General features: G+C 41.7%; 1 protein-coding gene and 2 long non-coding RNA genes across 5 annotated transcripts; 1 reads left to right on the top strand and 2 right to left on the bottom strand.

The window, feature by feature from the left end:
- Positions 1–2,021: 2,021 nt before the first annotated feature.
- On the bottom strand, positions 2,022–5,015 carry LOC139838910 (uncharacterized). Its single transcript, XR_011756727.1, has 3 exons — positions 4,637–5,015; positions 3,424–3,486; positions 2,022–2,247 (listed from the first exon to the last, which is right to left on the bottom strand). It is a non-coding gene; the product is annotated as an uncharacterized lncRNA (long non-coding RNA).
- A 4,281-nt stretch (positions 5,016–9,296) lies between these two features.
- Positions 9,297–12,302, bottom strand: LOC139838909 (uncharacterized). The gene is made up of 3 exons (XR_011756726.1): positions 11,918–12,302; positions 10,705–10,767; positions 9,297–9,528 (listed from the first exon to the last, which is right to left on the bottom strand). It is a non-coding gene; the product is annotated as an uncharacterized lncRNA (long non-coding RNA).
- A 7,666-nt stretch (positions 12,303–19,968) lies between these two features.
- On the top strand, positions 19,969–25,383 carry LOC127326191 (pseudouridine kinase). 3 transcript variants are annotated; one of them, XM_051353055.2, is made up of 9 exons: positions 19,969–20,199; positions 20,306–20,422; positions 22,066–22,168; positions 22,284–22,331; positions 22,831–22,928; positions 23,024–23,138; positions 23,671–23,750; positions 24,181–24,742; positions 25,129–25,383. In XM_051353055.2, exons 1-9 carry the CDS (start codon positions 20,110–20,112, stop codon positions 25,176–25,178), a joined length of 1,263 nt encoding a protein of 420 aa, XP_051209015.1. In that variant the 5' UTR covers positions 19,969–20,109; the 3' UTR covers positions 25,179–25,383. The 3 variants fall into 3 exon arrangements, with proteins under 3 accessions (XP_051209015.1, XP_051209014.1, XP_051209016.1); XM_051353054.2 differs by having other exon boundaries at positions 23,668–23,750; XM_051353056.2 differs by lacking the exons at positions 22,831–22,928; positions 23,024–23,138 and having other exon boundaries at positions 23,668–23,750.
- Positions 25,384–27,004: the final 1,621 nt, after the last annotated feature.

Raw genomic sequence — 27,004 nt, 5'->3', positions numbered from 1 at the left:
TTTTGTTTGAATAAAGTGGATCCTAGCATTCATTGTGTGGGAGAGAGACACGCTCCGCTTTTTCATATGAACACTTGTTCTTCGTTTTACTTTTAATGTTCAATGACAAAAGTTGGAAGCTACAATACTTATGGTTATTTGGTTGGAAACAGAAAATGCCTCATATTGTCTTGGATAATTTGACACTTGGCAATTGTTTTGAGCTCTCAAGTAGATCATGATTAAGTTTTTTCATGTAGTTTAAACCTATTAATGGAGAACTACTGTAGAGCTTGTTAAAATTGGTTTGCATGATTGGTCTCTGTTAAGGTCTAGATATTTTCTGGTAAAAGTGTTTGAGCAACAAGGAAGACAGTGCAGAGTATTATAATGCTTGCAATATGTTCTTATGTAAGTTTTGCTGTACCGGTTCATACTTGTGTTTGCTTCAAACAACCTTGCTAGCCCAAAGCCTTCTACTGAGAGGGAATGCTTCTCGTGCATCCAAAACCTTGAGCCAAAACCTATGCCATGTGTGTCCACCATACCTACCTACTATGTGGTATTTCCTGCCATTCCAAGTAAATACTTCATGTGCTACCTTTAAACCTTCAAAATGCTTCTCAATTTGTGTCAATGTTTTATAGCTCATGAGGAAGTATGTGGTGTTTATCTTTCAACCTTGTCATTTACTCTTGACAGACTTTCATAATGGACTAGTGGCACATCCGCTTATCCAATAATTTTGCAAAAAGAGCCGGCAACGGGGTTCCCAGCCCCGATTAATCAAACTTCATTAATAATTCTCTTCATATGTTTTGCTCTGATTCATCAGTAAGCAACTTAATTTTGCAAATAGACACTCCTCCATGGTATGAGATTGTTGGAAGGCACCCGAGGATTCGGTTAGCCATGGCTTGTGAAAGAAAAGGTTGGGAGGAGTGTCACCCTTAAATAAATAAAAACTAAAATACGTGTGTAAACAAAAGAGAAGAGGGATGATCTACCTTGCTGGTAGAAATAACGTCCTTCATGGGAGCCGCTCTTGAAAGTCTGGTTGGCGAGGTAGTTGGAGTACCCATTACCATTCGTTGACAACAACAAACACCTCTCAAAACTTTACTTTTATGCTCTCTATATGATTTCAAAACTTAAAAAGCTCTAGCACATGATTTAATCCCTGCTTCCCTCTGCGAAGGGCCATTCTTTTACTTTTATGTTGAGTCAGTTTACCTACTTCCTTCCATCTTAGAAGCAAACACTTGTGTCAACTGTGCATTGATTCTTACATACTTGCTTATTTGCATTCATCATATTACTTTATGTTGACAATTATCCATGAGATATGCATGTTGAAAGTTGAAAGCAATCGCTGAAACTTATATCTTCCTTTGTGTTGCTTCGATGCCTTTACTTTGAATCTATTGCTTTATGAGTTAACTCTTATGCAAGGCTTTTGATACTTGTCTTGAAAGTACTATTCATGAAAAGTTTTGCTATATGTTATCTATTTGTTAGCAACTATAGATCATTGCCTTGAGTCACTTCATTCATCTCATATGCTTTATAATAGTATGATCAAGGTTATGTAAGTAGCATGTCACTACAGAAATTATTCTTTTTATCGTTTACCTACTCGAGGACGAGTAGGAACTAAGCTTGGGGATGCTGATACGTCTCCAACGTATCCATAATTTCTGATGTTCCATGCTTGTTTTATGACAATACTTACATGTTTTGCTTGCACTTTATAATGATTTCATGCGTTTTCCGGAACTAACCTATTAACAAGATGCCACAGTGCCAGTTCCTGTTTTCTGCTGTTTTTGGTTCCAGAAAGGCTGTTCGGGCAATATTCTCGGAATTGGACGAAACAAAGACCCAAGATCTTATTTTTCCCGGAAGGCTCCAGAACACCGAAGGGGAGTCGGAGGAGAGCCAGGGGGCCACCACACATGTGGGCCGCGCGGGCTACTGTGAGAACCGGAACATAACATTCCGACCCCCCTGTGTTACTCGTCAATCCCAAGATCAAGTTGACGACACAGCGAAATGAACATCATTGCAGAACGTGCAAAGAGTAATAATTATTACAAAGTTTGAGCCACATAGTGAAATGTCTTGTGACATTTATTACAACCAGAAAGCACAGCGGATAATAAAATGCGAAGTAACTCCATCTCAGCCACAGGCAGTCGATGTAGTCCACGAGGCCTCACTCCTCAGCATCGTCGTAGTCGCCATAGTCTTCACCATCTTCATAGTACTCTGAATATCAACAATAGTTTTGCCATGAGTACATTTCGTACTCAACATGCCCCCTCGATGCAAGACCTAATATATCTACATGAGGCTTCAAAGGAAGGCTGTAGGTTCTTTTGCATAAAAGCCAATTTTATTTGCAATACATTTGATAAAAGCAGTTTTAGACGAAAACATGTTTTATAATGAGTGTAATATTTCTCATCAATGTGGTTGTCCTTGACAACTCACGTATCTCATAGGATTCGGATTCCAGGGAAAAGGATGGAAAGGAGAGAGAGGTGAAGAGGGAAATAGCAAGACAGGTTCCTGTATGTCAAGAAAGATTCATGTGTCGTCCATGACCGTGGACACGGCTATTCGAATAGTTTTAACTCTGCAGAGGTTGTACACTTTGCCCACACGACACAACCCCGTCTTGTTGCCCACCAGTGGCCTCTGGTTTAGTACACACCATTTGGTGTACCGGCAGAGGGATTGTGACAAGGTCTTTTAGCTAGATCCCCCAAAGATGTGACATGCCCACCGGGTCTGGCGCACGGTACTGAGAGTACGTCCTCAAACCGGTCCCCCCATCTGTGCCGAAGGTTCTCCCGTAGGCAGCCACCTCATCTGCGGTACGGCGACATCAACACCTAAGGCTGACTAACTTACTTAACCAGGCCAGTGCCCATATAGCATGTGGTTGTACGATTGTCACAATCTTCAAATCCAAGACTTATTAGGACCCTTATGCGGCACGAACGACGGATTGCTCCCTCCAACTTGTGAAGGGCAGACAATCGCTCCTTCAACATTTGATTCAGCTGTCGCCCGCGCCATGTTTAGATGGTAAGTTTCACCCAGAGTAGAAGAGAGAGTAGAGAAACAACAATGGCTAAACAGCCCAGCTTAACAAGCTCAACAACTTTCAAAAGGTTATGTTTGACCCGAAGGTCGATCAATTCCTCCAAAGAGGCAATAGGAAGTATCCTAATGAATATTTAGCAAGCTAAGCATCTCTACTCTATCAGGATTATTATATAATTTCTACTCAGGGTATCAAGTAAAAGGCGACAAGCAGATCAAGGTTGGTGTGTCAATCGACACGCTAGCTACTGGAATAAAATAGCATATATATTTGTAAAACATAAAATAGCATGCAATTTGTAAAACTGGGATAAATATGATGAGAGGGCATGCCTTCGTTGTCAAACTCCTGCTCTGCACTTCCTTGATCGTGATTGTACCACTCTCCGTTTCCCCCTAATCATCGTATCGAAGCAATAACAATACAAATAAATACAAGCAATACAACGAAAGACGATTCGAATGGAAAGTGGCAAATAAGAACCAAATAAAGAGTGTGATGATCGGTATACACTAAGAATACCGGAAGGAAACCGAAATGGCTTGTGTGGGATTCGGGTACTAACGGATAAGGCATAAGACATGGCGACCGTTCTATATCGGATAACAAAATAATTTAGAAAAATATATTGAGCGGACATGTATAGATGGCACATAATTAAAATGTAATGTGCAACTAGACTACATGCTACTAGTCATACACAAGCATACGTAAATAATCCAGGATTAGAATAATGTATACATGCCACCAGAGCAACAACTAATATGCATGAACTATAGTGACTTTAACAGTAGCATGGAATTAGGGCGACATCTAACATGAGCGTGCTAACAAAAAGATTACATGTTAAATTAATCTTTCTGATGGGCTACTTGCAACAACAACAAAAAACATATGATTGATCTAGTCTACACATGATGAATTTATAACAATTTGACATGTTCTACTGATAAAAACTGAACTTGCTAATTAACAGTAGACTATATGTACGTACACCATTAATTGGAACTAGAAAATACACATATAGCTAAGCATGTGTAAGTAAGTGCAAAACCATGCAGAGAGGATATCATCAATTCTACCAAATACATCTATATCTATGCAAGTATAATCGATTTGCAAAAACCACTATATAGCCAGCACATGCAACTAGATGGCATTCACATCATAATAAATGCATCGGGTTCAAACTAGAAAAGCAAGCCTAGCAGCAGTACATTAGGTTGTACGTAACTACAGCACATGCAGACTACTATGCTAGTGATGCAACACATTAGCTCAATCTTTCAAAAAAATAGTTTGATAAACATCGGATACAAGTAAACTAAGACCACTACTGGTTTCTCCAGGTAACGTAGTACGTTTTCTAAGTTCGGCTCTAGATCAGCAAACTCTTCTACGTGGACTAAACTGACGATGTCACCGGATGGCATTCGGTTCACCGGCAACGCGACGAACTACCGAACTAAGGCTTAGGATCATGTCTAGGAGGTAGCTCTATGGATGGGGATCGCGTTCCGAGCAAAACAAACGGCTGGTTCTCACCGAGTTCGTCGCAGTTCGTGGTTGAAGTCGGTGAACCGAGTTGTCGTCGTTGCCGTGGGTGCCGTCGGTGAGCAGAGATTCGTCCTTCTTGTTCCGTGGATGAGCTCCCCTCGTCTCGGTGATCCTCCTGGCGCAGTAGCTCCGTCCCTCGTGCACCGGATCGTCGGGAACGCGAGCGGCGTCCAACCGGAGCTCTCGCGAGATTGGATCAGATGGAGAGCCTAGGCTCAGATGAAAGGGCGAGTTGGAAAAGGAGAGGTCTGGGCATCTAACCGGGACTAAATAGGAGCAAAACTGTGTGCATAATAATGGGCAGAATCAAAGAGAGATTGAAAGCAGCAGTTTCTAGTGGGAAGCGTTTTCGCTGGTGTTTCCTTCATCCGTGAATGCGAGAAGATGAGGAGAGCTCGTCTCTTCATGTGCTGGAATTATATTCGCCTCGTTCGGTCGAAGTCGTGTGACTGTCCTGTGCGTGCCTGTACGGGTCTCTCGGCTGGGCTGGTCGGGCGGTGCTGCTAATCAAATAGCCTTAAGGCCCTAGGTTGCCATTCGATCAAAGAAAAAGAATGGAGAAGAGGTACTACCGTACTAGTACGTATACAGGGAAAGAAAAGAAAAGAAGAGCACACGACGTGTTGGTGCAGGGGCAAGTGGGCAACCTAGAATGGCATACATGCACGTGCATGTGGTTAACCAATGATCTTTGCACCAAGAACCAATAAGAAGCAAATATGCAAATTGACCTCAAATTCAAATAGAAAAAGGAAATAATATCTCTTCAAATAGAAAATTAACTCCGAAGAATTAATTTTAAGAACTCCAAATAAAATCATTTTATTTGACCGCGTTGCAACATCCTTTGTTTAGGAAAAAAAATTTTGCTCCCAAAAATCCGGATGTTACAATTCTACCCCCCTTAAAAGGAATCTCGACCCCGAGATTCGGCCTAAGAGAAAAGATTTGGAAACTCTTTCCGAAGGGCATCTTCCCGCTCCCATGTCGCTTCTTCCTCGCTATGGTTGTTCCATTGAACTTTGCAGAACTTGATCACATTCCTTCTAGTTGTTCTCAATTGTTCATCGAGAATTTTAACGGGGTACTCTTCATAAGTCAAGTCATCTTGAACTTCTATGGCATCCAACAATGTTTTCCAAGCCTCTTCCTCTGGCTTATTAAAACATTTCTTCAGCTGAGACACATGAAATACATTATGCACTTTCGATAGCTTCTCGGGTAATGCTAACTCATAAGCAACTTCTCCACGTCGGGCGGTGATTGTGAAAGGTCCAATGTATCGAGGTGCTAACTTCCCCTTGAGTTCAAAACGTCGCATCCCGCGAAGTGGGGATACCTTCAAGTACACCTCATCACCTTTCTCAAAAGATAACTCATGTCGACGTCTATCGGCATACACCTTTGGTCTAGACTGGGCAGCCCGTAGCCTTTCCTGGATCATCTTCACTTGTTTGTCTGCCTCCTCTAGAGTATCGGGTCCAAACACTTGGTTCTCTCCCACTTCATGCCAATTGAGTGGGGTACGACACTTCCGTCCATATAAGGCTTCAAATGGAGACATCTGCAAGCTTGCTTGAAAGCTATTATTGTAAGAGAATTCTGCGTATGGCAAACTCTTGTCCCAAGTGCGCTGGAAAGTTAGAGCACATGCCCGAAGCATGTCTTCTAAGATTTGGTTCACTCGCTCGGTTTGTCCATCAGTCTGCGGATGGTAAGCGGTACTGAAATTCAACTGTGTGCCCAGAACTTCATGTATCTTCTTCCAAAACCTTGTGGTGAACTGAGTACCTCGATCAGATACAATCTTTTTAGGAACTCCGTGTAGGCAAACAATTCTAGCCATGTATAACTCAGCCAATTTCTCCCCATTATAAGAAGTCTTCACCGGACTAAAATGAGCTGACTTGGTTAATCGATCCACGATGACCCAGATTGAATCATATCCGGAAGATGTCCTTGGAAGGCCAGTAATGAAGTCCATCCCTATTTCTTCCCATTTCCACTCATGGACCTTGAGTGGTTGAAGCAATCCAGCAGGCTTCTGATGCTCAGCCTTGACCCTTCGGCATACATCACATCTTGAAACATACTCCGCAATCTCACGTTTCATGCTTGACCACCAGAAACTATCTCTAAGATCATGATACATCTTTGCACTTCCCGGGTGTATGGAGTATGCTGATTCATACGCTTCCTTCATGATTGAATCCTTGAGATCCTTTTGGTCTGGCACCAATAAACGATCTCGGAACCAAATATTTCCCTTTTCATCCTCCTTATACTCAAGTGCTTCTCCCAACTTGATCTTTTCTCGAATCTCTTCGATTCCCTTATCATTTTTCTGAGCCTCTCTAACTTGATCCTCTAGAGTGAACTTGACTTCTAGCACATCCTCATTCTCAGCGAGGCTCACATTCAAGTTTAACTTCCTGAATTCTTCATGAAGTTCTGGTTGAGCTTCTTGAATCATCAAGTTATTACAATAAACTTTTCTGCTCAACGCATCAGCTACTACATTCGCTTTACCAGGGTGGTAATTGACGCCAATATTATAGTCCATAATTAATTCTAGCCATCTCCTTTGTCTGAGGTTCAAATCCGGTTGAGTGAAAATAATGTACTTCAAACTTTTGTGATCTGTATATATTTCACAACGGTTACCAATAAGGTAGTGCCTCGAAATCTTCAAAGCATGTACCACGGCAGCCAATTCCAAATCATGGGTAGGATAGTTCACTTCATGGGAACGTAATTGTCTTGATGCATAGGCTAGAACATTGCCTTGTTGCATGAGCACACAGCCCAATCCTTGTTTAGAAGCATCACAATAAACTTCAAAGTCCTTTCGAATATCCGGCAGTATTAACACTGGAGCAGATGTCAATCTTCTCTTGAGTTCTTGGAAACTCGTTTCGCAAGCTGGTGTCCACTCATACTTGTTATCCTTCTTGATCAATTGTGTCATCGGCCTTGCAATCCTTGAGAAATCTTCTATGAAGCGGCGGTAGTATCCTGCAAGTCCGAGGAAACTGCGTATCTCTGATACATTCTTTGGTTGTTTCCAGCTAAGTACTGACTCCACTTTAGCTGGATCCACTGCTACTCCTTCAGCTGAGATAACATGACCAAGAAAGTCCACTTGCTTCAACCAAAACTCGCACTTACTAAACTTCGCATAGTTGATGTTCTCTAAGCCTTTCCAAAACAATTCGAAGATGTTTCTCATGCTCTTCTTCATTATGGGAGTAGATCAATACATCATCAATAAACACAACGACGAATTTATCCAAGCAATCCATGAACACTTTGTTCATGAGATTCATGAAGTAAGCTGGTACATTTGTGAGTCCAAATGACATTACCAGAAACTCATACAGACCATACCTAGTAACAAAGGCTGTCTTGGGTATGTCTTCAGGTCGGATCTTCAACTAATGGTATCCTGACCTGAGATCTATCTTTGAGAAGACAGAAGTTCCTTTCAACTGATCAAACATATCATCGATCCTTGGCAAAGGATATTTGTTCTTGATGGTTACTTCATTTAGGGCACGATAATCCACACACATTCGCATGGTACCGTCCTTCTTCTTCACAAACAACATAGGTGCTCCCCAAGGTGAGGTGCTCGGTCTAATATATCCCTTCTCTATAAGCTCCTGAATTTGCTTCTTCATCTCAACTAGCTCATTTGCTGGCATTCTATACGGTCTCTTTGCTATAGGAGCGGTGCCTGGGACTAACTCGATGGAAAACTCTATCTCACGATCTGGTGGTAGACCTGGTAACTCATCCGGAAAGACATCTGGGTATTCCTTAACAACTCTAACATCTGACACAACCATCTCCTTCAAGCTGTTCAAAGCTATCAGCTACAGTATGGGGTGCTAATGCAGCTTGTAGTACACAATGTTGCCTCCATCTTGAGTGTTAGCATCAGTACCATGGACTTCACCCTCAACAAGTTTATCTTCAAAAGTTGGTCCACATCCATGTCCACTTTTGTGTCCTCCTCCTTTGTGATCACAACCTTGATTGGCATTCATCATGGTGTCGCTTGGGGTCAGGATAGACGAGAGGGAAATAAACTAACCCGTAACCAACATATAAGAAAGTGTGCACATAAAAACCAAATAAAAACTTCAAGCAAATTATTTTGGAAAATAAGGTTTTAGTATGACTACATAAAACAACAAACAAATGTAGTCGATACTCACAAAAATTTCTAGCATACGTAGTACCTATCTAAAGGGTTCTACAAAAACTTATCCTATATGTTTGTCTTCTCTTGGCATCTTCAGTATTGAAGAATGAAGTTCTTGTTATAAGGCTCTTGTATCCATGCATTCTTGAGATGACTTCTCCTATGTAGGATATGGTATACTAAAGAAGTAGCTAGGGAAGAAGAATCAAAACACAATGGTGAAGAAGATGAGACAAGGAATAGCAATAGTCAAAAATTAGACTACGAGGATTTTTATAAATATTTTTTTTTTGTTTTTAACAAAAGAAAATTTGCCTAAAGGTTTTTCCATTCTAACTAAGGCCACGTGACTAGGTCGACGTCGGCTCTGATACCACTTCTGTGAGAACCGGAACATAACATTCCGACCCCCCTGTGTTACTCGTCAATCCCAAGATCAAGTTGACGACACAGCGAAATGAATATCATTGCAGAACGTGCAAAGAGTAATAATTATTACAAAGTTTGAGCCACATAGTGAAATGTCTTGTGACATTTATTACAACCAGAAAGCACAGCGGATAATAAAATGCGAAGTAACTCCATCTCAGCCACAGGCAGTCGATGTAGTCCACGAGGCCTCACTCCTCAGCATCGTCGTAGTCGCCATAGTCTTCACCATCTTCATAGTACTCTGAATATCAACAATAGTTTTGCCATGAGTACATTTCGTACTCAACATGCCCCCTCGATGCAAGACCTAATATATCTACATGAGGCTTCAAAGGAAGGCTGTAGGTTCTTTTGCATAAAAGCCAATTTTATTTGCAATACATTTGATAAAAGCAGTTTTAGACGAAAACATGTTTTATAATGAGTGTAATATTTCTCATCAATGTGGTTGTCCTTGACAACTCACGTATCTCATAGGATTCGGATTCCAGGGAAAAGGATGGAAAGGAGAGAGAGGTGAAGAGGGAAATAGCAAGACAGGTTCCTGTATGTCAAGAAAGATTCATGTGTCGTCCATGACCGTGGACACGGCTATTCGAATAGTTTTAACTCTGCAGAGGTTGTACACTTTGCCCACACGACACAACCCCGTCTTGTTGCCCACCAGTGGCCTCTGGTTTAGTACACACCATTTGGTGTACCGGCAGAGGGATTGTGACAAGGTCTTTTAGCTAGATCCCCCAAAGATGTGACATGCCCACCGGGTCTGGCGCACGGTACTGAGAGTACGTCCTCAAACCGGTCCCCCCATCTGTGCCGAAGGTTCTCCCGTAGGCAGCCACCTCATCTGCGGTACGGCGACATCAACACCTAAGGCTGACTAACTTACTTAACCAGGCCAGTGCCCATATAGCATGTGGTTGTACGATTGTCACAATCTTCAAATCCAAGACTTATTAGGACCCTTATGCGGCACGAACGACGGATTGCTCCCTCCAACTTGTGAAGGGCAGACAATCGCTCCTTCAACATTTGATTCAGCTGTCGCCCGCGCCATGTTTAGATGGTAAGTTTCACCCAGAGTAGAAGAGAGAGTAGAGAAACAACAATGGCTAAACAGCCCAGCTTAACAAGCTCAACAACTTTCAAAAGGTTATGTTTGACCCGAAGGTCGATCAATTCCTCCAAAGAGGCAATAGGAAGTATCCTAATGAATATTTAGCAAGCTAAGCATCTCTACTCTATCAGGATTATTATATAATTTCTACTCAGGGTATCAAGTAAAAGGCGACAAGCAGATCAAGGTTGGTGTGTCAATCGACACGCTAGCTACTGGAATAAAATAGCATATATATTTGTAAAACATAAAATAGCATGCAATTTGTAAAACTGGGATAAATATGATGAGAGGGCATGCCTTCGTTGTCAAACTCCTGCTTTGCACTTCCTTGGTCGTGATTGTACCACTCTCCGTTTCCCCCTAATCATCGTATCGAAGCAATAACAATACAAATAAATACAAGCAATACAACGAAAGACGATTCGAATGGAAAGTGGCAAATAAGAACCAAATAAAGAGTGTGATGATCGGTATACACTAAGAATACCGGAAGGAAACCGAAATGGCTTGTGTGGGATTCGGGTACTAACGGATAAGGCATAAGACATGGCGACCGTTCTATATCGGATAACAAAATAATTTAGAAAAATATATTGAGCGGACATGTATAGATGGCACATAATTAAAATGTAATGTGCAACTAGACTACATGCTACTAGTCATACACAAGCATACGTAAATAATCCAGGATTAGAATAATGTATACATGCCACCAGAGCAACAACTAATATGCATGAACTATAGTGACTTTAACAGTAGCATGGAATTAGGGCGACATCTAACATGAGCGTGCTAACAAAAAGATTACATGTTAAATTAATCTTTCTGATGGGCTACTTGCAACAACAACAAAAAACATATGATTGATCTAGTCTACACATGATGAATTTATAACAATTTGACATGTTCTACTGATAAAAACTGAACTTGCTAATTAACAGTAGACTATATGTACGTACACCATTAATTGGAACTAGAAAATACACATATAGCTAAGCATGTGTAAGTAAGTGCAAAACCATGCAGAGAGGATATCATCAATTCTACCAAATACATCTATATCTATGCAAGTATAATCGATTTGCAAAAACCACTATATAGCCAGCACATGCAACTAGATGGCATTCACATCATAATAAATGCATCGGGTTCAAACTAGAAAAGCAAGCCTAGCAGCAGTACATTAGGTTGTACGTAACTACAGCACATGCAGACTACTATGCTAGTGATGCAACACATTAGCTCAATCTTTCAAAAAAATAGTTTGATAAACATCGGATACAAGTAAACTAAGACCACTACTGGTTTCTCCAGGTAACGTAGTACGTTTTCTAAGTTCGGCTCTAGATCAGCAAACTCTTCTACGTGGACTAAACTGACGATGTCACCGGATGGCATTCGGTTCACCGGCAACGCGACGAACTACCGAACTAAGGCTTAGGATCATGTCTAGGAGGTAGCTCTATGGATGGGGATCGCGTTCCGAGCAAAACAAACGGCTGGTTCTCACCGAGTTCGTCGCAGTTCGTGGTTGAAGTCGGTGAACCGAGTTGTCGTCGTTGCCGTGGGTGCCGTCGGTGAGCAGAGATTCGTCCTTCTTGTTCCGTGGATGAGCTCCCCTCGTCTCGGTGATCCTCCTGGCGCAGTAGCTCCGTCCCTCGTGCACCGGATCGTCGGGAACGCGAGCGGCGTCCAACCGGAGCTCTCGCGAGATTGGATCGGATGGAGAGCCTAGGCTCAGATGAAAGGGCGAGTTGGAAAAGGAGAGGTCTGGGCATCTAACCGGGACTAAATAGGAGCAAAACTGTGTGCATAATAATGGGCAGAATCAAAGAGAGATTGAAAGCAGCAGTTTCTAGTGGGAAGCGTTTTCGCTGGTGTTTCCTTCATCCGTGAATGCGAGAAGATGAGGAGAGCTCGTCTCTTCATGTGCTGGAATTATATTCGCCTCGTTCGGTCGAAGTCGTGTGACTGTCCTGTGCGTGCCTGTACGGGTCTCTCGGCTGGGCTGGTCGGGCGGTGCTGCTAATCAAATAGCCTTAAGGCCCTAGGTTGCCATTCGATCAAAGAAAAAGAATGGAGAAGAGGTACTACCGTACTAGTACGTATACAGGGAAAGAAAAGAAAAGAAGAGCACACGACGTGTTGGTGCAGGGGCAAGTGGGCAACCTAGAATGGCATACATGCACGTGCATGTGGTTAACCAATGATCTTTGCACCAAGAACCAATAAGAAGCAAATATGCAAATTGACCTCAAATTCAAATAGAAAAAGGAAATAATATCTCTTCAAATAGAAAATTAACTCCGAAGAATTAATTTTAAGAACTCCAAATAAAATCATTTTATTTGACCGCGTTGCAACATCCTTTGTTTAGGAAAAAAAATTTTGCTCCCAAAAATCCGGATGTTACAGCTACACCCTGGCCGGGCCGGCCTGGTGTGGGGCCACCCTGTCGCCCCTCCTGCGCCGCCTCTTCGCCTATATAAGCCCTTTCGACCTAAAAACTCGATACCAATTGACGAAACTCCAGAAAGACTCCAGGGGCGCCGCCACCATCGCGAAACTCCAATTCGGGGGACAGAAGTCTCTGTTCCGGCACCCTGCCGGGACGGGGAAGTGTCCCCGGAAGCCATCTCCATCGACGCCACCGCCTCCATCATGCTCCGTGAGTAGTTCCCCCATGGACTACGGGTTCTAGCAGTAGCTAGTTGGTACTCTCTGTCCTATGTACTTCAATACAATGATCTCATGAGTTGCCTTACATGATTGAGATCCATCTGATGTAATCGGTGTTGTGTTTGTTGGGATCCGATGGATGATACATTATGATTAGTCTATCTATAAAGTTTGTGAAGTTATTGTTGCTGCAATCTTGTTATGCTTAATGCTTGTCACTAGGGCCCGAGTGGCATGATCTTAGATTTAAGCTCTATAATTATTGCTTAGATTGTATCTACAAGTTGTATGCACATGTCTATGTCCCGAACCAAAGGCCCCAAAGTGACAGAAATTGGGACAACTGGAGGGGAAGGCGTAGGTATGAGGATCACATGTTTTCACCAAGTGTTAATGCTTTGCTCCGGTGCTCTATTAAAAGGAGTACCTTAATAGCCAGTAGATTCCCTTGAGGCCTGGCTGCCACCGGCTGGTAGGACAAAAGATGTTGTGCAAGTTTCTCATTGCGAGCACGTACGACTATATATGGAAAATATGCCTACATGATTAATGAATTGATGTTCTATCTTAATGCTTTATCAATCCTATCAATTGCCCAACTGTAATTTGTTCACCCAACACTTGTCACTTGTTATTGGAGAGTTACCACTAGTGTAGATCGCTGGGAACCCCGGTCCATCTCTCATCATCATATACTCGTTCTACATGTCATTGGAAGTAGTATCAACTATTTTCTGGTGTCATTGCTCCTGTGTCGCTATTACTGCTGCTGTGTTACTGTTACTACTGCTCTCATATTACTGCTACTTTTACATCACCCCTGTTGCTAGTGCTTTTTCAGGTGCAGCTGAATTGACAACTCAGTTGTTAAGGCTTATAAGTATTCTTTACCTCCCCTTGTGTCGAATCAATAAATTTGGGTTTTACTTCCCTCGAAGACTGCCGCGATCCCCTATACTTGTGGGTTATCACTTGTCTGAAGTAAGGGCGATTTACCATGAGTTGAATGGTTAGAGCATGCATACTGTTAGAGAAGAACATTGGGCCGCTAACTAAAGCCATGATTCATGGTTTAAGTTTCAGTTTTGGACAAATATCCTCAATCTCATATGAGAAAATTAATTATTGTTGAATGCTTATGCATTAAAGAGGAGTCAATTATCTGTTGTCTATGTTGTCCCGGTATGGATGTCTAAGTTGAGAATAATCAAAAGCGAGATATCCAATGCGAGCTTTCTCCTTAGACCTTTGTACAGGCGGCATAGAGGTACCCCTTTGTGACACTTGGTTAAAACATATGTATTGCGATGATAATCCAGGTAATCCAAGCTAATTAGGACAAGGTGCGGGCACTATTACTATACTATGCATGAGGCTTGCAACTTGTAGGATATAATTTACATGATGCATATGCTTTATTACTACCGTTGACAAAATTGTTTCTTGTTTTCAAAACCAAAGCTCTAGCACAAATATAGCAGTCGATGCTTCCCTCTGCGAAGGGCCTTTCTTTTACTTTTATGTTGAGTCAGTTCACCTATTTCTCTCCATCTCAAGAAGCAAACACTTGTGTGAACTGTGCATTGATTCCTACATACTTGCATATTGCACTTATTATATTACTTTATGTTGACAACTATCCATGAGATATACATGTTACAAGTTGAAAGCAACCGCTGAAACTTAATCTTCCTTTGTGTTGCTTCAATGCCTTTACTTTGAATTTATTGCTTTATGAGTTAACTCTTATGCAAGACTTATTGATGCTTGTCTTGAAAGTACTATTCATGAAAAGTCTTTGCTATATGATTCATTTGTTTACTCATTACATTTACCATTGCTTTGATCATTGCATTCATTACATGTGCTTACAATAGTATGATCAAGATTATGATGGCATGTCACTTCAGAAATTATCTTTGTTATCGTTTACCTACTCGGGACGAGCAGGAACTAAGCTTGGGCATGCTGATACGTCTCCAACGTATCGATAATTTCTTATGTTCCATGCCACTTTATTGATGATACCTACATGTTTTATGCATACTTTATGTCATATTTATGCATTTTCCGGCACTAACCTATTAACGAGATGCCGAAGAGCCGCTTGTCAAGTCGCTGTTTTTGGTTTCAGAAATCCTAGTAAGGAAATATTCTCGGAATTGGACGAAATCAACGCCTAGGATCTTATTTTTCCACGAAGCTTCCAGAACACCGGAGAGGAAACGAAGTGGGGCGACGAGGCGGCGACACGCCAGGGCGGCGCGGCCGACCCCCTGGTCGCGCGGCCCTGTTGTGTGGGCCCCTCGCGTCACCCCTAAACCTACCTCCTCCGCCTACTTAAGCCTTCGTCGATAATAACTCCAGTACCGAGAGCCACGATACGGAAAACCTTCCAGAGACGCCGCCGCCAATCCCATCTCGGGGGATTCAGGAGATCGCCTCCGGCACCCTGCCGGAGAGGGGAATCATCTCCCGGAGGACTCTTCATCGCCATGGTCTCCTCCGGAGTGATGAGTGAGTAGTTTACCCCTGGACTATGGGTCCATAGCAGTAGCTAGATGGTCGTCTTCTCCTAATTGTGCTATCATTGTTGGATCTTGTGAGCTGCCTAACATGATCAAGATCATCTATCTGTAATGCTACATGTTGTGTTTGTTGGGATCCGATGAATAGTGAATGCTATGTTATGTTGATTATCAATCTATTATCTATGTGTTGTTTATGATCTTGCATGCTCTCCGTTACTAGTAGAGGCTCTGGCCAAGTTTTTGCTTGTAAGTCCAAGAGGGAGTATTTATGCTCGATAGTGGGTTCATGCCTCCATTAAATGGGACAGGACGATGTAAAAGTTCTAAGGTTGTGGATGTGCTGTTGCCACTAGGGATAAAACATCGATGCTATGTCTAAGGATGTATGTGTTGATTACATTACGCACCATACTTAATGCAATTGTCTGTTGTTTGCAACTTAATACTGGAAGGGGTTTGGATGATAACCTGAAGGTGGACTTTTTAGGCATAGATGCATGCTGGATAGCGGTCTATGTACTTTGTCGTAATGCCCAATTAAATCTCACAATACTCATCATAACATGTATGTGCATGGTCATGCCCTCTTTATTTGTCAATTGCCCAACTGTAATTTGTTCACCCAACATGCTTATTCTTATGGGAGAGACACCTCTAGTGAACTGTGGACCCCGGTCCATTCTTTTAATCGAATACAATCTACTACAATACTTGTTCTACTGTTTTATGAAAACAATCATCATCCACACTATACATCTAATCCTTTGTTACAGCAAGCCGGTGAGATTGACAACCTCACTGTCACGTTGGGGCAAATTAATTTGGTTGTGTTGTGCAGGTTCCACGTTGGCGCCGGAATCCCTGGTGTTGCGCCGCACTACACTCCGCCGCCATCAACCTTTAACGTGCTTCTTGACTCCTACTGGTTCGATAAACCTTGGTTTCTTACTGAGGGAAACTTACTGCTCTACGCATCACACCTTCCACTTGGGGTTCCCAACGGTCGCGTGATGTACGCGTGTCAGCCAGCCCATTTGATCTATTGTGGACCCCACGTACTAAATGGGCCAGCCGATAGCAGGAAAGTGGGACCCACATGCTAATTGGGCCGGCCCACTTGCTTCAAGGTGGACCCCACTTTTTAAATAGGGCGGCCCATTAAAGTTTTGACCAGTCAACCTGAGAGGTTAGGCCCGGCCCACGTAACTAATGGACCAGCCCAGCTATATAATTGACCGATCAAACTAAGTCATCTGGCCCGGCCCGCAAACTTAATGGGCCGGCCCGCTTAAGACGTGGCAGGCCTCGTGTGGGCCTACCATCTACCACGGGGTTTAGCCGGTTAACGCCGTTAACTGCCAGTTAACGGCGTCTGCCACGTGTCAGTTTGCATGACGTCAGCAGTCAACGGGCTCCCGGAAACACTTCTGCAACGGTCCGATTTTCCGTGGCGGAAGGGCGCCCAAGCGCGACGGACCGAAAAAAAACGTGGTAGGACTTTGCCTGACGCAGTTTCGACAACAGAACCCATATCGTCGGGTTAGGCCCATAGGCGACGAAAAATACCCCTTAGCGGACGATTTTGGGACGTTGTCTATCAGAACTTTTCTTGTAGTGCAAGTTACAGAATCCGGGAGACTCTTTGAGTTCGTCCCGTAGCAATTACAAGTCTTATTTCTAATATAACTCTATCTTCCCAAAACTAACTCGTATTTGAGCTTCCAGGCTTCATAAACTTCGGTTCGTGGGCCTTCAGTAAACCCCGGGTACCATCTTCGGCAGACCCATTGGGGATTCATATGTCAGGCGGCAGCGCCCCGACGGCGGTAGGAGGGCGGCGCCGACAGCAGGAGGGCAACGGCTGCCCTTGGGGAGAGCGGCCCCTTGCCTCTTCTTCTTCCTTGGACTTGGTGCTGGTGTGGAGGAGGTTTTCCCCCTCCTTCACGGCTGCCAAGGAGGAGGTTTTTCGTCACAATGGATGAGGCCTCCAAAACAAGGGGTTCCCCTCAATATATAGAGGTAGATATGCAATCTTGGCCATGGGATTGATGCCCCTTTGATACAAGGGTTCTTGTGCACCTCTAGAACCTTCCTAGGACTCCCCTGTGTAGTTTACGAGTCCATAAAGTCGTGGCTGGGCTGAATCCATCAAATATGGCAAGAGTTTGTGTCAATCACGTCACTAATTTTCGGGTTTTCGAAACTGTCTCTATACCCTTCAGTAATATCGTGACCACGGGAGCATCCGGATTCCGATTGAGGCATTCTTTACGTCAAATGAAAGATATGGAAATTCCGCACAACTTTGTTAATTGGAACTTTTTCATTTAACACTATTTTAGGAGATCCTCAGGGGTATCTTTGAAAACAGTACCGGAGGGACAAATTTGAGGAAACTCCAGATTTTACCATAATGATCGATTTCCTTCAATATTTTTCTATTTCTGACATAATGAAGTTTAAAACAAGAAATTGTGCACTTTTGCAACTATTAATAATTTAGTCCCAATAAATATAATAAAGTTGCAATATAATAAGGATTTTAGTGCAATAGACTACAATGTTCATATATGCAATTTACATGTATCACTCTCCTACAGAGAACTCTCGGGGGTCATATGTATAGTTATTTTTAGGTCAGAATACGTCGGTTCCTGAAAGAATCAAGCGATTTAGACGATCGACGACCGGAAGAGGGGGGTGGCGCCCACTAGGACGTGCCACCTGCCCTATTTTGGGCTTCCAAGCCCTCCAGATCTGGTCCAAAAGCCCATGCTGCTTCTCTCGGTGAAAAAATGACTTCCCAGAAATCCTAGCTCAATTTAACTCCGTATAGGTCTTTGAAAGTGAAAAATACACAAAACAGGGTTTTCCTGTTCTGCAGAGTTATACCTCAAATAAATGAGATTATTGGTAAATCCCTATAAATCAATATAAAACATAGTAATATCATCATATATGTTGCAAATATGTGGGATTTCATGTTAATAAAGTACAAATTTCATGTATGCATTTTACATGCATCAGGGCTTCGTTGCCCACAGACGTGCTACGCACAAATCACCATATGGTGGCGTCTGCTATTTGCCCAATTTGCAATGGAGCTAAAGATTCGTGGAGACACTCGCCATTAGATTGTAATACGACAGCTAGTGTGTGGGCAATGAGATGATGATCTTGTTTTACCGTTGGTGGAAGACATAATGGAGGATCCACACATTTGGATTTCAAATTTGAGTCAAGCGCTGAGTCAGAATCAGTTCATCGAAGTTCTATTCACCCTATGTGCAATTTGGTGGGCACAGAGAAAGATTATCCATGAAGGAGAATAACAGGCTCCACTAACCAACACACTTGTTCATCTCGAGATATTTGGCAGGACTGAACCTGACTCACAGGAAGGAGGAGGTTCCGAGCTTTCGACCAGCTATAGCGCCGCGAGCGAGACGGATGCCACCTGGAGAAGGGATCATGAAAATTAACAGTGAGGGAGCTGTAGCCAGAGTGCAAAATCGTGGTGCTGTGACATGTGTATGCAAGGACAACAATTGTCAATTCTGTGGGGCTTCAACGGTTGTTTTCGAAGGAATCACGATACCTGAAACTCTAGTGACGCTAGTTGCCTTTGAAACTCTCTCGCTTCCTTAAGATATTTAGGCTCGCAAGTGTTGATTGCGTCAGACTGCCTAAATATCATAAAGGAGATCCGAGAAGGTAACAACCGAGATCCATAATACATGATTACTGTTGAGATCATGCTAAAGAAGCAACATTTTTAAAGGCTAGTTTTAGCCATAAACAACGAGAAGCTAATAGAGAGGCACATTTTTTTTGTTTACAAGTAGCTCACCGATCGTGCCGCTCGGTTAATAGAGAGGCACATTGATACCAAAGAAGTGGTGAAGTTGGTTAATGAAGCCATAAGAGTTCGTCATGAGATTAGGGAGGTTTTGAGAGCTTTACATAGCTTAAGCGTTATTTATGTAAGCCGTGACTCTAATTAAGCGATACACTTGTGCGCTAAACAAGCTAGTCTAGATAGGAGAAGATGCCTGTGGATCAACTATAACCTAGGTTTTCTTATCAGCACTCTAATGAGTGACTAATCCTATCAACTAAAGTAATAAAGCTCTTAATGATTTACAAAAAATAAAATAGAGAGGCGCATGCTGATAGGCATTTGTGGCTTTATGAACCATCCGGTGGTGTAGGAATCCTTGTAAACTCGTTGATTAATAATGAAAAATAAAGCTTCATCTCGTTCGTAAAAAAAATTGTGGGGATGCGCGTTATTTCTGATAGTGTTTTATTTGAAGTAAAAAAAAAATCTATGCCTGGCAGTGGCACACTCTCGTTCCGGACTTCCGGTCCACCAGAAAAAGTCGTCCAAGGTCCAAGCCATTCCCCACTCGCACTTGGGCACCTGCCGCCGCCGCCGCCGCTCCCAAACATAGACCGGAAAGTCTTCTCGACGCCGTCGGGCCTGTAAACCATGGCCGAGGACGCCGCCTCGTCTTCCTGCCGGAGGATGGAGTCTATCCGCCGCCATCTCCTCCCTCGGTCACCTCTCGTCCTTAGCATGGTACGGGCTGACCTTCAAGAGACGCCAGACTGCCATCCCACTCTGCCCCCTCCTAACTCGCCCATATTCTCCTATCTCGCTTAATCCGTCTCTCTTTGCTGCGCAGAATCCGTTAAGCGCGGCGGAGGCAGAACCGAGCCCGGTGATCATCGGCGGAATGGTGTTGGACATCCACGCGAAGCCATCCGTGCCGCCACATCCTGGTACCACCGTCCCTGGGATGGTAAACCGCCCTTCCTGCTTCGAAGTTTGAACATGCCCCTCGTTTTCACGAGTTGTTAGCTGGGAAGGATCAAATGATATTTTGCTGATTGCATGATTATTATTGTTCATACAAGGGTGTTAATTTGTTCCCTAGGATTGGGAGATGTAGGTCCCAAGCAAAACAAAAAACAAAAACTGCAAAATAGTTAGCAAAGTCCTCTTGTCGCTAGGATAGTATCCCTTTTTCTATTCTTACAATGGGCTTGACTTTTCAAGTAGTCAGCAAACTCCTCTACTTTCAAATTAAAGTCTGCTAACTGACAACCATAAGCTTGGCAACCTCAAGCTCCCCTCTTCCGAACAGTGAAGCCAGTTTTGGTTTCGAAAAATATTTCTGCAGCTGTCAAAAAAAAAAAAAAAAAAAACTGCCCCAACAAGCAAAATATTTTTTCACAGAATTCCAGGGAAGTAATTGGCCAGATTAAAATTACGGCATTTGAAAATTCTGGCAGTAGTATTTGGGGTGCTGGGAGTAATAAGACTCAAACCCAGGACCAAAGCAGCAAACGTAGAAATGTGCTCTACCATCGCGGCATGATAGGATTTGTGTTTGCTGCCAGTCATTCTCTTCAAAATCATATTAACCCAAGTTTTCCAAATTAGAGTGGTTTTACTAACCAAAATGGACTTTCTTCCAACCAAAATCGTTGGTTTCAGGAGTTCTGCCAGAACTTTCACTCAATTTTCTCTTATCCCAATCATGAGAGGGATTGGCATTTGCAGATACTTTTACCCCAACTTAGTCCAGTGGAACTACAAAACCTAGCTTGGGCTTGCCTTTGTATATTCTTGGCTAATCAATGCCTTGAGGGATATTAATGATAGTAGGGTATGATTTGTAGTGAACTAAGTCAGAGCTAGCATCACGTTCTTGAATGGCCAAGTGAAACAACGGGGAAGCTGACCAGGTGCGAGGATCATTACGTGTTCACGTCAGCGTACAGAAAGCCCTGATGTCGGAGAGAGAAAGCCAATGTGGATCAATTGATCGGTATCTTTTGCTGTCCTAGCTTTGTGGCCGTACATGGCCCTGACACAAGATTTAGACAATACTTTCGAGTTGGCTGAAGCTGCTGGGATCATACTGTTTCTTAAGAGCTTTAGACCCATTTGGACAATTGAATGGCACTTTTCAATATAAAGACAGAGAACCTTTACAACGTGTTTTCATATGTTTAGCATTATGTGATGTATCCTCTATTTGACAAAATATCTAGAAGAAAAGACTGGAATCTCAGAAGCTCTGTACTCTAGAATCATCGTTATTGGATTGTTTTCTGAACAAAGGTAGATTATAGATGTTTTAGTATTTTATCTTCTGTTAGTAAAATACTTCATCTTTGTTCTTTTAGGGTTCATAATTATTTTGAACACCTATTGTTCAAATGTTGTTTGATACTTATGCATTTTATACATCCTTAGTTTTCTCTCCCATGTACTCTGTGGCTCTGTTAGTTCTCTTAAGGAATGAAAAGTAGTGGTGCTACATTTCCTCGAAAAAGTTTTGGGGCATATAGCTTGTGAGCTTTACTAGCTTTATTTCTGTTAAAACAAGAAATGTTTAAGTGGAATACCATTTGATAGTGTATTTGAACTTTATAGGTTAAGTATATCGCCGGGGGAGTAGCTAGAAATATTGCTGAGTGCATGGCTAAGCTTGGGACTCAGCCGCTCATGATTAGTGTTGTTGGAAATGATATGGCAGGTATCTTGTCTTGTACTTATGGTGACCTAGTTTTTCTGCTTTACTCATGTTAGAATACTCTTCCATTCCTGCCTTGAGTGAAAATTTGCTCAATACTTTTTTTATTCTACGAAAGGGGATTTCTTACTGAAGTACTGGAGGTCAGCTGGACTATGTACAGATGGTAAGTGTGGAGTTATCCATCTTTTCCTGTACATCAATGTTTTTGTGCTAAAAGAAACTTCTGTCGGGTTTTTTTATCACAAAGAAAACTGAAATTGTACTTGGATAGAATCAGCTTAATAAATATGTTTTAACTGGCTAAACTAACATGTCTTAAATTACGCTTAAATGATAAGTAAAATGATTTAAAGACGAGCCTGTTAACTTTGTTTGTAATAATTAAGTAGTGATCCCTCAACTCTTTCTTAAACAATGCTGTTCACTTCTCTCGGAGACGTTATTGCACTTAACAGAAAACCTTCAGTTTTCTTGCACCAATTTTGCATGGATAGAACTCACCACGAGGGTCTCAACTGTTATTCTGGTAATAGGATATCTTCTTTACAGAAACTCTTTAAATTATTATTTCACCCTGAACATCGTTAAATTCTTTTTTTCCCCATCTGAATAATAATTTATTATTTTCTGGTAGCAAACATTATCTCATAACAATTACATAGGAATACTGCAGGTTCATGATGTTACAACCCCAGTAGTATCAAATGTATTTGATGGGAATGGAGAATTAATTGCCGGCGTCGCGAGTGTTCAAGCAGTTGTAAGAATTATGTAACACAATATTTGCTGTTTCCATAATATTGAACACTGGTGTGTGTCAGTTACCAACATTTATCTCCATTTATCTTTGGGCAGGAAACTTTTCTTACCCCTAGTTGGATATATCAGTTCCGTCGCCATATCTCTAATGCACCTCTACTAATGCTTGATGCCAATTTATCTCCTCAGTCACTTCAAGCTGCTTGCAAAAGTAGGCTCTCACACTTCCCTATTATCTTCTAGAGCCAACAGGCTCATTCACTTATTTATTTTAATGTGCATGTAATCTGGATAGGATTTTTTTTCCTATATCAGGTAGCAATTTTTTGAGACCAGTAGTTATGGCAACCGGTAGTAACCTAAAACTCCCAGGAGTTTTTTTGGAGGGATTTTCAAACAAACTTTGTACTTATTTTAACTTTTTTGATAATGGGCGCTTTATTACTTAAAATTTTAAGTATTTGTACTTATTTTTCTGAAAAACGAAAACAAAATAGAAAATTCCATACACAACACAAGGGTCGATCCTACGACCCCAATACATCCTAGCTTGTCTGCTTACCTGTTACCACTATACTATCACATTAATACTGAACTGAAGCTAACTGTTTTTTGTTTATACTTTTTTTTTTAGTATGCTTGTGAACTCTAATCTCTTTTCTGATCATATTTTTTGAGGAGTATTGTATTTTCTTGGAGTAGGGTCAAAAGTTAATGATAAACATTGTGTTTTTTCTCAGTAGCATATGAATCAGGGGTGCCCGTGTTGTTTGAGCCTGTCTCGGTGGTAAAGAGTTCAAGAATTGCGCCAATCGCAGAGCATGTGAGTGCAAAGGATTCGAGAGAACACCATCTTAATTGTATAGTTGTTTACATTGCACCCTTCAACCATTAAAACAAGTACAAATTAGCATAACTGTTCGAATTCCGCTGGTAACGTGTATTGCTAAGTCTCAAATATCAGTTAGAGCCTTAAAGGTAGTGAAGGTGATTTGGAACAGTGGTATGTAGATTTCTAGATGGCAACGCTCGGTGATGTGGCTGTCTACAGAAAAAAAAGTGATGTGGCTTCCGATGGGGCGACAGCCACTGATATTTAACTGAAAGTGAACTCAAGTTGTGATCTTTCACTGGCTTTGATAGTTGGAGGGTTTTATATTTGAAGTAGTTCTGGGGTGTCCGGCAAGAGTTGACAGGGTAAACTTCTTCCTATTATATTTGAAGTTTTCTTAACAATTTTCTATGGTTCTCAGATAACTTGCACTTCCCCAAATGAGATTGAGCTTGTTGCCATGGCAAACGCGCTGTCTACTCCAGGGAAATATAAGTTTGTCAAACTTGATCAGTGCAACAACAATATGGAAGCTGTAGATTATTTGTTTGAAATGCTCAGCCCAGCGATGTTTTTTCTTCTCGAAAAGGGCATCAAGCTTCTTCTGGTGACACTTGGCTCGAATGGTGTTTTCATATGTTGCAAAGAGCACGTTAACATCGTGAAGGATCAGCAAAAGTGTAACATGACGACTTTCTCATCCCAGCTACTTGAAAAATTGGAGGGCTGTTTTGCACCCAGCATGCCTGTTAATTTGTCTGGAGAAGGCTCTTCCAGAACTTGTGTTTTCCATTTACCTGCAACATCTGCCTCGGTTATCAGCCTCACAGGTGCTGGCGATTGTTTGATTGGTGGAGTCCTTTCATCTCTATGTGGAGGATTGAATATTATGCAAAGTGTGGCAGTTGGGATTGCTACAGCAAAGGCATCCGTTGAATCGGAAGCTAACATACCTGCCAATTTTTCTGCTGCAAGCATTGCAGGTCTGTTACATAAATCTTTATCAGTTTCCTAGTTTTGTGGTTGTGGGATTAGTTAATAGATTTGTTGAAGTTTATACCCGATTGATGATTAGCTGCATAAGTAATGAGGACATCTCTTGTCAAAACTCCCATGTATATTGTCAAAAGGGAAACATCCTTTGGAACAACAAGAGCTCATCAGTAGTCCTTAATTTAAGTGTAACAGTGGGATCTTAGGGTTGAAGGTGTCAAATTTACTCTCTGCATAATTGTACATATCAAATGTTCAATCATGTTATTTGGTATGCAACTGTATTCTGTTGCGTTCTCGGACAACGTTGTTTCGCACTCAGCTTATCTTTTCATTTTTCTGTTAGGGCAAACTAATTACCGTTTCTTTTATGCAGATGAGGCAAGGAGGACATTGCTATCTGCTAAACAGATTTGGTGCCAATAAGAACAGAAGAACACCGCAAGGATTTGTTTCGCACTCAGCTTATCTTTCTCATGTTAGCGTTGTTTTTCTTGTTCTGAATGGACACATGGTTTGGAATTACACTGTTGAACCACGATGGTTTCTATCGGAAAAAAATGTTGTAACAAATGCTTGTTCGTTCCTGGAGCTACATCCTTCTGATCGATCCATGTTTGTGTTTTCCTCATTGTTATTAGTTCCGAATTCTGATCTATACTCGTGTTCCTGGTGTTTTTTTTTTCGTGCAGTACTCTCTCTTCAAAGTCAAGATCGGCAAAGTTCAATCCAACATTGAAGAAAAAATATCAATACCTAGAATATAAACCTATGGTTGAATCTTCATGATGTATAGTTTCATTATTATAGATGTCGATATTTGTTTCTATATTTTGGTCAAAGTTTATAAATTTTAACTTTGATTGAACCTAAAATGCGAAGTAAATAAAAAGAGGGAGTATTAGAATGAGCTGCGGAGACATGCGACTTGGAGATTGAGCATACTAGTTCTTTGTGTCAACTACAGGGAGCTACAGATCTAACTGTCAATATAAAAATAATTGGCCTCCTTTTGAAACACAATATAGACGAACCAAATTTATGGTGCAAAATTATCGATAAAAAGTGTTCACTTGTTTTTGAAAAAATATTAGCATGTAGCCAACGGTGTATACTACTAGTACTGTGCAAATTTACAAAGCAAAATTACTTATATTTTAAGCGCAATAAAAATAACACAACAGTTCAGAATATATTTCATGGGTCGCATCCCATTAGCATAGACCAATCACTGCCAATGGCCACACTCTCTTCTCAAGTATTGGCCTGCGTGCATTTATGAGGGTAGATGCACGGGCAACATACCTCAAATTTGCTTTCGGAATGCGGTCAAACGGATAGAAAAAATGGACTGATATCCGTTTTCTCCTGGGCTTGTTTTTCTGTCCGCGGACAAAAACAAACATGAAATGTTCGTATGAGATCCACCGTTGGAGGTGGCCTTACCTTGTAGGCAACTTGGCATATTTTCCTAGATATATAGTCCTCAGTCCGCGTGTAACAAGTCCACTTGGATTGAAATAGTCATCCAAAACACACCCGAGGAGGCACGAATATTAGACATATTTGAGTACTATCAATAATAATAATAATAATTTTCTTAATTGGACTTCAACCTTGAAGCTCTAAATATAGGGGATTATATTTTGGTTTATCATTAATTGTTAATATGCATAATACTATACATTTTTCGTAAATATTCGAGTATCACATTTGGTACCGAAAATATCCTCCCGAGTTCCGAGTTGGAATGGGTTGCCACACCTATGGGCAATCCCTCTTGCCCGAGCAGCCGCGCATGCTTGTTGACAACACACCCGGTAATGCTACACCTATGGGGACATGCTGTTTCTGCTCCGGGGAGCACATGCTCCTGGTTTTTAAAATTAAATTTCAACATATTATATAATGTCCAAAAATTCCGATAAATTTTTTTACGGATACATCTTGATGTTCTATGCGTTTGCAAAGTCGTTTCACGAAAAATCGATACTTTTTGTGTCATGTGTAAAAAAGTTAAAATTTGGTGCTAAATATAAGCTCTTCACAAGACGTTTTGCTTGTCATTTTTACACAGGACACAAAACCTATCGGTTTCGCGCGAAACTTGGCATACACATATGGATTGTTGACATATACGCGTGAAATTTGTGTTTGTATTTTTTGTAATATTTTAAAATGTTTTTCTCTGTAGCAGGAGCATATGCACCTGAGATCAAAATTGCATTTCCGCACCTATGGGCATTTGTTTA

Source organism: Lolium perenne, chromosome 4 (assembly GCF_019359855.2).
Source record: "Lolium perenne isolate Kyuss_39 chromosome 4, Kyuss_2.0, whole genome shotgun sequence".
Lineage (NCBI taxonomy): Eukaryota > Viridiplantae > Streptophyta > Magnoliopsida > Poales > Poaceae > Lolium > Lolium perenne.
Note: the sequence above shows the minus strand (reverse complement) of the source record. Positions and strands in the feature narration are given on the sequence as shown.